Below are 12,126 nucleotides of genomic sequence, written 5' to 3' on the forward strand. Positions count from 1 at the left end.
ATAGAAAGATCTGGTTATAGCTACTAGCGTTTGTATCTGCATAGGTAATATTATGTGTGGTTATATATAGACAGATCGGATGAATAATATAACATTAGGACTTATCTGGCCATATCTTATTAAATCTCGTCAGATATAGACAAAATCGAGATCTGGCTAGATCTGATCAGAGCTAAAAAAAATAAGTGAATTATGTCTGACCAGATCTTTTCAGATCTGAATGTTTTTCCCGGGATTGCATGTAATTGCAATTCTATCATGCCAAAAATGAGTTTTAAATTTCAATTTTTATGTGAAATTATTTTTCAATTAATCGATGACAAATGAGAAAATATTTGAACAGAGCCATTAACCTTTTTTGTACATATACATTGATAATAGCCTTTTTTAACAACTTATTAACAATAAAAAATAGTTTAAACAATCCGCGGCGAGTTCCGACACTTCTCCGGCAAGCTCTACCCACACTCTCTGTGCCCAAGCGTGCAGCTTATAATTTTGAAGCATATGTAAACATATTGGAACCATAATAGCTCAGTGGTTAGAGCACTAACCTTTCTTTTTGCTGGGCAGGGTTCGATCCCAGTCATAGGCAATTTTCTTTTCTTTTTTTTGCTTAAGTGACTTTATATATTTATAAATTAATTCATATATTTTATTTCATTATTCTTCCAATTGATTACGGAAAACAACTTGTTTTTCTGAAAATAAGCTGAGGGTGAAGAACAAGTTACTATGAATTCTCTTTCTTCGAAAATGTTGTCTTTAAAAGACAATAGGAATTGATTTTGAACTTATATAAGCAACCAATTATTGTATTTATATAAAATTTGATTGAAAAAAAAAGGAAAAAAAAGTTGGCTATGACTGGGATCGAACCCTGCCCAGCAAAAAGAAAGGTTAGTGCTCTAACCACTGAGCTATTATGATTCCAACAATGTCGAACCCTAATTGGTAAGATGAAAGCTTGGTGTTCTTCTCACAGAGCTAACACATCATCTCCAACATTACGTTTATGTTTATAAATTGTGTAATGCAGGCTTGAGTACGAAAGGTGGGGATAGAGTTTGCCGGCGAAGTGCCGGAAATCCCCGTGGATTATTTCAACTACTTCTAAATATTTCTAAATTGCTTAAAAAAAAACTATGTTTATATAGCTATAGTAAAAAAAGTGTTTATAACCCTGTTCATATGTTTTCCAACTCGACGTCGATAAATTACATAAATAATTAAGGCTGGGCTTTACTAACCTCAAATCACCTCAAATTTTTCTCGTCAAACTGTGCATTTTTTATTTGTTTTTTTCATGTAAAAAATATTCAGGAATATGTAGAAAAGTGGTATACACATCGGAAAACAAAGATTTATAGTTCAAGTGTAATAATAATCGTAGAATAAATAACTGTTCAGTGAAGGGCTCATGACAAGTGCATCCGCCATGACACCTCAAAATTCAAAATTTCACGATTTTTTTGTACAAAAAATCGTGAAATCACACCAAAAATAGCCCTAACGGAATTCACAAAAATACGCGCCAAATATGAATAACGAAGACGATGATCATCGTTCATCAAGTGCGATCTCTATAAAACTTCTTTATGTGAACAACTACAAAAATGCGTGAAATCATTGCAGCCAAGTATTTGAACATAAAGATTAATTATATTTAATAAAATAAAATAGAAATGTTTTTTAATTTTCGTTAAATTATTATGTAATTTTCTACATAAATCAAAGACAAACTCTTTATAATGAGATGAAAAAAAAATTCAATACATGAAGAAAGTTGACAGCCTTATTACGTTTTAAAATTTTAAAACTAGAAAAAAAAATTGAATTAAAAACAAAATTTCTCTTTTTTTATAAAAATTTATTTAAACACAATTAACTTGGCGTGGCTCTTACAGCTGTAGATAAAACTATAATTGATTAGATGGTTCATATAATCGATAGCCACGCCAAGTGAATTGTGTTTAAATAAATCTTTGCTCTGACGATGAACGGTGCTAGAAATCCAAGTGGATCATAGAGTTGAGCTGTTTTTGATAAAATAATTCTCTTCGTGCCAGAGAAAATAGACCTGCATAGAAGTTCAATGCTGTATTATGTTTAGGAATTACCACTAAAGAAAACGAACCTTCAGATGTTTTCCAGTAATAAATTGACAATGGGTAAGAATAGAATGTTTTTATATAATTTAGCCATATGTGCACTCGTAACAATGATCAATAGATTATTCCTATGATAGCATTTGAAATTCAAAAATTTATACAACATAATTCCGCTATTATAAAGTATGTTAATGAATGGTATTATTTTTATTATTTTATATAATATATAAAAATATAATACCATCCGACATGTATATATATATATATATGATAATTATTATTACATTAGTAAACAAACTTCTATTCTAGATTTTAAAAAAGCAGTAACATTAGTCATATTGTAGATGTTTTTGCAGTTCTTTAATTGTTATTAATATAACTTTAATATTTTATTCTCGTAACCGTGCTAAACGCTGTGTTAATTCATCTTGTTCTTGACTTGCAGTTGTTGATGAACCGATCCCAATGCTGCCTAATTGTCCTGATGGCAATTCCATGTTTAATTCTAATCTAAAATATGAATAAAAAATTGTTTATATTTTGATGATATGTTTGATAGTTTGCGTCAAGTTTTAATTACCCAGCTTCATCAGCGACTTGTTGAAGTAGTGAATCAACATCGTTTTGAGGTACGTTAGTCGTCGTGGTTTGCGACATTGCATTTTCCATGTATGAACTTTGAACATCTAAGTCCTCGAACTGACTTTCAAATTTATCCATTAAACCCGAAATTTTTTCTAAATTCATAGATTTCATGGCTGCATCCATAGCTTTTACTACACCTGCCATCGATTGAGTCACTTTTCTGGTTGTTAAAGCTGTTTGAACTCGACTAGCAACAGCATCTACTCTAGCACTCATCCTTAAATAATTCAGAGCTTGATTCTTTTGTCTTATAGCATTCTCAGCATGTATTCGCGCTCCTTCCATATTTCCTTTTTGTATCGCTTTTTTAATTTTTGTTTTTTCTATTTTCTCTTCTTTTTCGCATTTCTTCGAATTACGTTCTAATTCTTTTACCGCAAATTTTAAATTAAATAAATTTTCTATATACATTTTAAGGAATACATATAATTCCAACCTCTAAGAGAAAATGAGTGATTCATCAATTTTTTGTTTTTATTTGTTTTCAGTTCTAATAATTTAACTATTATTTGATTCGTGATCTTTTTGAATTTCAAAGTACTTAAAATAGCAAAATTATTCAATGGCGACAAGCAAAAAACATCAGTAATCTGACATTTAAACTAAGAGAAATGTGAACAATTAATAAAATATGTATAATAATACGCATAATTTTGTGAAACATTGATATTGTTAATAACTCACTAATGTCTTAATTTCCAATTGTACTATCGATGAGTAATGTTTATCGAATGATTTAATAAGATTTGTTTGTCAAAGGATACTTTCCATTTGCGAGACTGACATGAGTGATTGCTCGGCCCCCGTTTTGAATACCAAATAAATTAATTTAAAAATAAAATACTGAAGTACAAAATTAAATAATTAGCAAAAAACAAATTCTTAAAGATTTTATTGTAAACTCTAACACTCACAATATAGTCGAACCAAAAAAAGAGTATGTAGACTGGACATACATGCAATAGATACTATATATTATCATATATGTAGTCGAAATATTGGAGAGTATAGACTTGGAGGTTATACATGGAAATTATTTTGGTGCATGCGCACAAATTATTTCTGAGCTTGTTCACAACTTACTGCGTTTGGGTGTACTTCATTTCTAACCTTTATGGTTAGAATTATTTTCAAGTCGTTTAAAGCAATGCAAAAAGATGACTGTATTATTTTTAATTACTACTAGTGCGTACTGTTTTTTGAACTTTGTTCCAATTATTATCAAGCATGTAAGTATAAATTAACGAAACTAAGAAAAAATTTCTAACTCAATCACATTAACAATATACTTTGTTTGAGTTGATTTTAGTTCATAAGCTGGATTTTTGCAGAAAATAAAGCTGAATATAAATTAAAAAATGAAATTCTTGTATTAAAAAATGAAATGAGCAAAATATCTCATGTTGATGAATTTTCTAAGTATTCAAAATTACAAAGAAAACACACGACGTTAATTGAAATTTACCGAAAAGAAGGTGTGTAAAAAATAGAGTTTTTACTCATATAATGACTGAATTGTTAATATTTTCGTATTGTGTTTAATTGTCTTAGTTTCAGCAAGACTATCTTATAGAATGAAAGTGCAACTTGTCTTCACTTACCTTATTAAAATTCTAAACGTAACTATTGTTTGTATAAATTTTACAATTATAAGTTAAAAGAATCATTCTTCTATTCACTATAATTTCCAGTGGGTCATATTGATAATGCTAATGAAGATTTATCAAAAAGAGCCGATTGTTATTTTACCGAAAGGATCACTACATCCATTTGAAAATTTTTTGAGCTGGCCAAGAATGGACAATACTTCGATATCTTTAACAATGTGGTTAGCAATAAATTGTATAGTATTTACTAAATAAGATTTTTTATGTGTGCTCATTGCAAGTAATCATTCAAGGTAAAAGTAATTTTACAACTAATAATTTTATACATTTGTGATTACAGATATTAAATACTAATTTTTAATATGAATCTAGCTCGTTTTTTTAATGAAGATTTATTATCAAGTTTGTTAATAAAACTTTTAGTAAATTACCAAATCCATGCATGTTTGTAAAAATAAGAAATAAAATAAATTTTACTCTTTGAACTCAGGATTACTAGGCTTGAATTTATTGCAAATATTACTCGAAATTATATTTACTTGGGATCATTCATTCTGACGTAAATCTAATTCAGATTATAATAACAAAAATAAAACTTATCATTTCATATTTTTTGATATAAATTTAAAATAATAAAATGATTTATTATCATAGGCGTTTGTGTAACAAAAATTTAAATTCATTATTTTTGAAATCTTAATAATTATTTATGCATATTTTATCAACAAAACGATATAAGTATATTGTATTCTTTGTAATTTGAAGTTTTTATAATCATTACAGCTTACATACTTAAAGAAAAGGATATTCAAAATTTTTACTGAAATATTTGAATTATGTTTTAGAAATATCCATTGGTGAGCTATTAGACGTATTTATTGTAGGTGCAGTTATCGGTGGTCCACTAGGACTAACAATAGTTGGCGGAATAGCGGGTTTGATAAATCTATCTGAAGTTCGCCTTGATGAAGGAGGAACTATATGACCACTTGTTGATGGTGGTGAACTAGAAAATGGAAGCATTATAGTTTGACCACAAGCAAAGCAACGATTAGATGTATAGCTGTCACGGGATGTCGAACCAACAATATTCACTCCAGGACTAAGTGGTCTAGATGAATTTGGAGAAGGATTATATGGTATTGGACTTGATACTGTGCGGTTTCGTATATTGCTTCCTGACATAACTATTTCATTGTAATGACGTTCTTCTTCCATTTCCAAACTAGACTCAGATTCAGATAAATGTCTACAAAGAGCTTCACGTCTTTCCACTTCAAGCTGTAATTTTCGTTGAAGCCTCAAATTTTCTTCTCTTATGTGTTTTTCTTCATTTACATATCGTTGCATTTTTTCTGTATGTTCTTGTTGTGATATTAAAAGTGTATGTCGTAATCTCGCGACTTCACTTCTTAAAGTTTGAATATGAGTACTAAGATTAGTTGCAGTATCACCATTATTAATATCTCGCGGTGATGTTGGATCAGATACAGGCTGATCTAGTTTTATTTGAAGCATTCGCTTTTCTGCTTCTAATTTATCCATACGCTTCCACAATTTATTAACAAGAGCTTCCTGCTCTTGTTCTAAAGTATTTTCCAATTCTACTTTTTCTCTTCGAAGTTGTTCCAAATTACTTTGTTTGGCTAAAGTTTCAGCCTCCAATTTCTCAATTTTTCGCATCAACTTATTAACTAAACATTCTTGTTCCTGTTCTAAAGTTTGTTCCAATTTGCATTTTTCTTGCCTCAGTTGATTTAATTTTCTAGACAAGTCATTGGTTAAACATTCTTCTTCTTGTTCATAGTGATGAGCTAATGTCTCTTTTTCTTTCTTTAGAGCTTGAATTTTCTTTAAAAGAGTGTTACTGATAAATTCTTCTTCTTGTTCAGCTTTCGCTTGCTAAAATGAAACAAAAATTTGCATAATAAAGTCGATTTTTTACTTTGTTTTTGATATTATAAAAAAAATAGCATTTACATAGTAAAAATAGAAAAAATGTTAATACTTTTTAACAGTATATAATATCATCAAAATTGCAAACATTTAATAAATACATAGAAATGAAAAAGTCAATAGAATAATATTTTCAAATATTTTTAAATGAATACAAAGAAATAACTTACAATAATAACTGAAGCTTGACGTAAACTACGATTTTCTTCCTGAAGTGCTTTTACGCGTAATTTGTATGTCTCGAGCTCAACTTTTAAAACGCGATTATGTTGTTGTAATGATTCAATCCTTTTTTGAAGTTGTTCTCGAGTAATTGGTGATGGTGGCATCATAATTGGACCACCATCAATTGAACTTGAATCACTTTCAGAAGCGCTATCACGGTCAGCCATTTTAACTTTCTACTTGAAAAACTCTAGGAATTCAAATATTTTACAATTGCTCTATAATAAAATACATCATTTCCACATTCACGAGTTCTATAACGATGAATAAAGGACTTATTTACACATCTGTAGAAAAGATTTAGGCTGAAAATTACAACCACTATGGTATAAGACTGAGCATGTGGTGACATATGTACGGTCGTACTCTATTGGCGAACTATGCAGGGTTGCCAAATAGTAAAAGTAAAAGTAGAGTGCTGTTCACATAAAAACGACGGCAATGTTACAGCACTACCCAGTGTAACGTCCAGGTTTAGCAAATGACAGTAGTGTCACCTTCTGGACTCGGTGTGAGTTCATTGGTCGAAGCCATGAAGACTATAGAACAGGAGTCCAAACTCTGTGTATAAAAGTTGAGCCGGAATTTTGAAAAAATAACGTTCGCGGGCAGAGTGCGCTGTGGTCGCTAAGTTACCGAGGTAGAGGGGGAAATTCCCGGTATATTTAAATACATGATTAAAAATATAAAAAAAATTGAATTTACTTTTTGTATAGAAAAAATTGATAGTAAACACAAAATTAAACATTATTATAGCAAGAGTATTAATTATATTATTAATAATCCTATTTTTGGAGGAATTGAACAATGTTTGAATGAAATTAAAAATAATTAAAGTATACTTAAATTTTATATTAATGTTAAATTATTAGGTATTTTAATAACTTATATTATCTAGCTTATAAGTACTACTTTCCATGACTGTTATATTATTTTTAGGAATAACATAACATTGAAAATATCAAAATATAATTTTTATCCAATGTATTTTATATAAATTATAGAGAAAATACATTTCTTATAACATGTATACAATAATTTTTTTTTTACAATATTAAATAATATGTTATTAATTTAGAGATTTTAATAGTCAATTTCCCATATTTTTTAAAGTATACATAATAACAAATTGTAAAAATTTAATTACCTATCTTTTATATGAACTGTGAACATTCAGTAAAATCGTGCATAAATTGTATTAATTTTCTATGATAATTATGTAATATTTAAATAATTTGTTTAAATTTATCATACATAGTTAGTTATCGGAGAAAAGTCTTTTCTCTGTCTAAATTGAAATTGAGAGAACTAAAACGATGCAAATCCTACATAAACAGATGGTATTGGCAATTTATTATCATCAATATATTTTGATGACGATTAACGGATCGAAAGTAAAGTTTTCAGTCTTATTTGCGGGAATATTTCTATGGAATCTTTTCTTCAAAACTCTATCCATACAGTTATATGTTGAAGTGGCATCAAGTAAAAATTTCTAAGATCTCTTCGCAAGCAGAAACTGAAGATGGTTTAACTAGATTAGTTTTTGTTCGAATTGGACCACATTTACTTCATCATTTGCTATCCATCTCATCTACCGAATCCACAGCAAAAGTGTGATTCAAACTAATTTCATCGGATTTGATTATTTGTACGTAGATTTCTATTTCTGTCTTAAATAAGTCGACATAATGAATTCAACTCAAAAAAGTTAATTTTTTTTTTAATAATTTGAGATGTTGATTCACTACAAACAATTTTATTTTATTTCTAGAAGCAACGTTGATGTGCAATGAAAAACTATCATCGCATTCAGTCCGCAACAAAACCATTGTCAGACCACGTTTACTTATTTCAGACATATGATTTGTAGACAATTAATAATCCAATAATGTCACATTCTTTTGCATCAATATTTTAACAATATTTTTTTATAAAACTTTTTAAAGACAGCGAACTATCATACCATCTGTGAGCGTAGGATTCATCAGAGAGAAATTCACCTCTCTGGGGTGTTAACAATATTTGAAATTTCTAGCAGGAAAAATGATAGACATTGAAAGTATTAAAAATCCAAACTTACAAACTTAATATTTTATTGATTTTTCTTTAAAAAAAGTTTTTTTGAAAAAACCAATCATTGAAAATATTTTTTTATAATATTTCTGACGAAATCGACAAATGAATTAATTTTTGGTATATTTTGAAAAAAATTAGATTACAATAAATCATTGAAAACTGCATTTTTATTTTCGTTATAATTTATACCATAAAAACATTACAAGAGTATAAAAATCTGACATATGTACTGATGTCATTTCAAATACAAATCTCTTAATGTCTTTTCAAATTGGAAACACAAAAACATCGTATAAATTATTTTTCTGAATCACTAGGATGAATATTAGCATTATTATTTATTGGATATTTGACTGCTTCAAGATTGCCAGAATCACAAGCTGAAAGAAATGGAGTTCGACCTGCTGCATCTATAGCATCAATTTTTGCATTATTTTGACGCAACAATTCTATTTTTTTAGTTACCTCACGAAGCCGAATATAATTACTGTCCAGTGTTAATAATATTTAGCATTCTTTCGATAAATTTTGCACTGCTTCGCGCGATCTTCAAATTTGCGATTTGCATATTTTGCAAGAAAGAAACCTCGCATTACTAAATACTTGTCGATCACCCTTGAAGTTACTTCATGTTCATGAGATTCACAGCCAACATGTGGTAAATTTTGTTTTCCTGCTTCTTTGAGTATGTCGTGAAGAGTGTCTATTTGAACTTCCGATGTTCCAACTATCTTAAGAACAGATTTTTCTAATGTTCTTGTTAGTTCAAATAATTGTTTAGATGATAAGAAAGGCCATCATAAAAATCTCTGAGCCGAATCAATTCATTACATTCATCGTTCCGTTCATCTTCCGTTGCTTGTAAAGTAATTTACAATCTTCGTACCTTAATAAAATTTGCATTTTTTTAGTAATGTAACCAGCAATGAATGCTTGAACTTCATCGCTTGTATTAAAAATACAGTAATCATGCTCCGTAATATCATCTTCAACACAATCTCGCTCTTCGTTTTCAAAATTATCTTCTAATAATTCATCAATTTTATTTAACCACTCTTTCCTAGGTCTTTGTGTTAGGTACAACGAATCTTGAGTTTGCATTAATGTTGACAAAAGCTGAGGGCCAGAAACGTTACAGTCTTTTGGTGGACGAACTAAGGAGAAACACGATACGAGTCTGAATACTTGACCAAATAATTTTGGATCGGGGTGATCATTGGATCCACAAGAATTCCGCATGATAGAAAAAAATCTCTGTAATGAATCAAATAAAGATATGTTATAATATTCTTTGTATAATAATATGCAACACGTTATTATAATTATAAATTTTATATTTATAATCATGATATTTTAATTTTACAATTACGAACATCATACAAATAATAATATTATCCAAACTTATATTTACCTCCAAGGGATCTTGACTGAGACGAGATGTCATGAGATAATCGTACTCAAAATTATCACGTTCAAAATGAAACGAAATTATTATGTTCATCTGCATTTTAATGAAGTTAATAAATTAGGAATTTAATACATTATATTAAAATGAAATATGTAACAAATATGAAGTAATTTTAATATTACGTCAAATGTTACGACTACAGGTTGCCGACACAACAATTTAAAAAATAAATACATCATACCTTCTTAATAAGTCGATGACATCGTTGTCGGTAAATTTCCTTTTTTCGTTTAATACGAAAAGCAAGTGTCGAATCGCGTTTATATCTCATGTTTGCTTGTATTCTTTGGCGAAGTATGCGGCACGCTCGACAGCGAGGATTTAATTGCTGACGCTGATAATTTTCATTTGGTGTGATGATTCCACTACACTGGGTGGCATATCTGGAAAAACGATGAGAAATCCACCACACTTATCAATTATTTGTAATTGTGAATGTAGATGAAATCTATTATGATACATTTTTTCAGTTGTAATTAATATCAAAAAAATTGTGACAGAATAAAACAAACGTATTTAAAAATATTTTGACCTATTTTCATCAAATAATGTTCCGCAACAAATTGTGAGGGATTCTGCTTTACGCATAGATGCGTACAATTCTTCCATAGATGATACACGATCAGTGAGAATTATTTCTGATCGATGTGGCATTACAAGCTAGAATAATGACATACAATATTTAAAGTCAATTTGTTTCAATTATGTTCTATATAAATTTGATTGTAATTTAATTTATTATTGTAATTAATTAAAATTATCTAATTTTAGTCTATTTACTTATTTCTTAGTTTATATGATTTATTTTTCTTTGCTATTTATTTAAATTATTTATTGTAATTTTATTTTATTGAAACATACAAATTGCGTTTATATTCTTACCGTAACAGAAAGATCAGCTGTTACTCGTAATCTTAATTTTTCCAACAAGCTACCTACATCGAGATGAATCAAAATCATATCCGATGATTGTACATAGTAACACTAACGTTCTGGTAAAACTGCCGAAAACGATGATACTACTTGCTCTAGTGACAATTCATTTGGTAAAGCTAATGAAACTGCAGATAAAGATGATGCAGTTGCTCTAGCAACACTTCATTTGGTATAATCTGCAAAAATAAACAATTATTTTTATTTCAAAATAGTTTCAGTTTAATAATTTTCAATGTTATCTTAAACTTTTTACCTCATCGCATTCCATTTGGGAAACTGATGGCTCAACAGACTGCTCCAATAGTAGTCCTGTTGGCTGTAAATTTTCAGTGTCAACTAGAAGAATTTGCTCTTCTTGAATAATTGTTGATCAAAAATTTGTTGTTCTGATAGCGAACACGATTGTCTTCTTCAGTAGACTTTAAGAATAAAAATATTTATTGATTAATTTTTTTTTCTTCTTATATATAAAAAATTACGTTAAGGGATTGGTTAAATACCTGATTGCAATTCATCGATTGCTGATTTTGACATTTTTCTTCTCTAAGAGGAATCGCGTTATCAGTTAATGCCACCTTTCATTTCTATGAAATAGACTCCCCATTGATCAGAACTGATTTGCCCTTTACGATATATTCATCCAAAAAATGAAGTTCACAGACACGATCACTGTCTTTAAGTTCTTGTTGAAGAGCATTTACCCACAGTTGACGTCGAATATGACACTGTAAATTAATTTTAAGTAGCATGTAAATAAATTTCATCTAAAAAACTCACTCCAAATGCAATGAGTGATACTCACTTTTGGAACTTGAAAGAGTGTTCTTTTCCGTAAACCTTTAGCTTTGCGTTTCCGCTCATCATCTGAATGACCGCTTTTGCATCCTGCACAACACAACATTTTGTCATTTTTACACAATTTAAAAAATTTACATTTATCACAACATTTTCCACTTAGCAAAAGGTTAGCTAAATTCAATGACGTCTTCTTACTAACTTCGCGCGTCTTACATGCTGCTAAATTCACTCGGTACACGACGTAATTCAGCACCACTGGTGGCTGGTTTTAGAACCTTTGCTCTAAAAAATTTCCTGTACG

At 29.3% G+C, this 12,126-nt stretch overlaps 4 protein-coding genes across 6 annotated transcripts; 1 reads left to right on the forward strand and 3 right to left on the reverse strand.

Moving 5' to 3' along the window:
• Positions 1-2,172: 2,172 nt before the first annotated feature.
• Positions 2,173-3,782, reverse strand: LOC118070392 (charged multivesicular body protein 1b-like). Its single transcript, XM_035088963.1, has 4 exons — positions 3,671-3,782; positions 3,521-3,599; positions 2,692-3,157; positions 2,173-2,621 (listed from the first exon to the last, which is right to left on the reverse strand). Exons 2-4 carry the CDS (start codon positions 3,540-3,542, stop codon positions 2,501-2,503), a joined length of 609 nt encoding a protein of 202 aa, XP_034944854.1. The 5' UTR covers positions 3,543-3,599; positions 3,671-3,782; the 3' UTR covers positions 2,173-2,500.
• A 10-nt stretch (positions 3,783-3,792) lies between these two features.
• Positions 3,793-4,825, forward strand: LOC118070393 (guided entry of tail-anchored proteins factor 1-like). 3 transcript variants are annotated; one of them, XM_035088967.1, is made up of 5 exons: positions 3,793-3,985; positions 4,066-4,231; positions 4,308-4,375; positions 4,448-4,584; positions 4,704-4,825. In XM_035088967.1, coding segments are annotated over exons 1-5 (444 nt in total). In that variant the 5' UTR covers positions 3,793-3,913; the 3' UTR covers positions 4,705-4,825. The 3 variants fall into 3 exon arrangements, with proteins under 3 accessions (XP_034944858.1, XP_034944856.1, XP_034944855.1); XM_035088965.1 differs by lacking the exon at positions 4,704-4,825 and having other exon boundaries at positions 4,314-4,375; positions 4,448-4,695; XM_035088964.1 differs by lacking the exon at positions 4,704-4,825 and having other exon boundaries at positions 4,448-4,694.
• A 277-nt stretch (positions 4,826-5,102) lies between these two features.
• LOC118070391 (coiled-coil domain-containing protein 6-like) lies at positions 5,103-6,935 on the reverse strand. Its single transcript, XM_035088962.1, has 2 exons — positions 6,490-6,935; positions 5,103-6,265 (listed from the first exon to the last, which is right to left on the reverse strand). Exons 1-2 carry the CDS (start codon positions 6,709-6,711, stop codon positions 5,198-5,200), a joined length of 1,290 nt encoding a protein of 429 aa, XP_034944853.1. The 5' UTR covers positions 6,712-6,935; the 3' UTR covers positions 5,103-5,197.
• A 1,985-nt stretch (positions 6,936-8,920) lies between these two features.
• LOC118070407 (uncharacterized) lies at positions 8,921-11,165 on the reverse strand. Its single transcript, XM_035088996.1, has 7 exons — positions 10,974-11,165; positions 10,624-10,751; positions 10,273-10,474; positions 10,035-10,124; positions 9,455-9,877; positions 9,227-9,354; positions 8,921-9,110 (listed from the first exon to the last, which is right to left on the reverse strand). Exons 1-7 carry the CDS (start codon positions 11,049-11,051, stop codon positions 8,921-8,923), a joined length of 1,239 nt encoding a protein of 412 aa, XP_034944887.1. The 5' UTR covers positions 11,052-11,165.
• Between the last annotated feature and the right edge of the window lie 961 nt (positions 11,166-12,126).

Source organism: Chelonus insularis, unplaced genomic scaffold (genome assembly GCF_013357705.1).
Source record: "Chelonus insularis isolate UGA/USDA-ARS -01 unplaced genomic scaffold, ASM1335770v1 contig_57_pilon, whole genome shotgun sequence".
NCBI classification, from domain to species: domain Eukaryota; kingdom Metazoa; phylum Arthropoda; class Insecta; order Hymenoptera; family Braconidae; genus Chelonus; species Chelonus insularis.

Excerpts from the sequence above, each read along its gene's own strand:
- LOC118070392 (XM_035088963.1), bottom strand. The coding sequence starts at position 3,542 with ATGTCAGTCTCGCAAATGGAAA. Across the intron at positions 3,158-3,520 it reads GTCAGTCTCGCAAATGGAAA|AAAATTTATTTAATTTAAAA; the intron begins GTATCCTTTGAC and ends AAATGTATATAG. Across the intron at positions 2,622-2,691 it reads CAAGTCGCTGATGAAGCTGG|ATTAGAATTAAACATGGAAT; the intron begins GTAATTAAAACT and ends TTCATATTTTAG.
- LOC118070393 (XM_035088964.1), top strand. The coding sequence starts at position 3,914 with ATGACTGTATTATTTTTAATTACTACTAGTGCGTACTGTTTTTTGAAC. Across the intron at positions 4,232-4,307 it reads TGAAATTTACCGAAAAGAAG|TTTCAGCAAGACTATCTTAT; the intron begins GTGTGTAAAAAA and ends TAATTGTCTTAG. Across the intron at positions 4,376-4,447 it reads ACCTTATTAAAATTCTAAAC|TGGGTCATATTGATAATGCT; the intron begins GTAACTATTGTT and ends TATAATTTCCAG.
- LOC118070391 (XM_035088962.1), bottom strand. The coding sequence starts at position 6,711 with ATGGCTGACCGTGATAGCGCTTCTGAAAGTGATTCAAGTTCAATTGAT. Across the intron at positions 6,266-6,489 it reads GTCAAGCTTCAGTTATTATT|CAAGCGAAAGCTGAACAAGA; the intron begins GTAAGTTATTTC and ends GTTTCATTTTAG.
- LOC118070407 (XM_035088996.1), bottom strand. The coding sequence starts at position 11,051 with ATGATTTTGATTCATCTCGATGTAGGTAGCTTGTTGGAAAAATTAAGA. Across the intron at positions 9,355-9,454 it reads AGATGAACGGAACGATGAAT|ATAGTTGGAACATCGGAAGT; the intron begins GTAATGAATTGA and ends TCTGTTCTTAAG. Across the intron at positions 9,111-9,226 it reads ACTTCAAGGGTGATCGACAA|TAATTATATTCGGCTTCGTG; the intron begins GTATTTAGTAAT and ends AACACTGGACAG.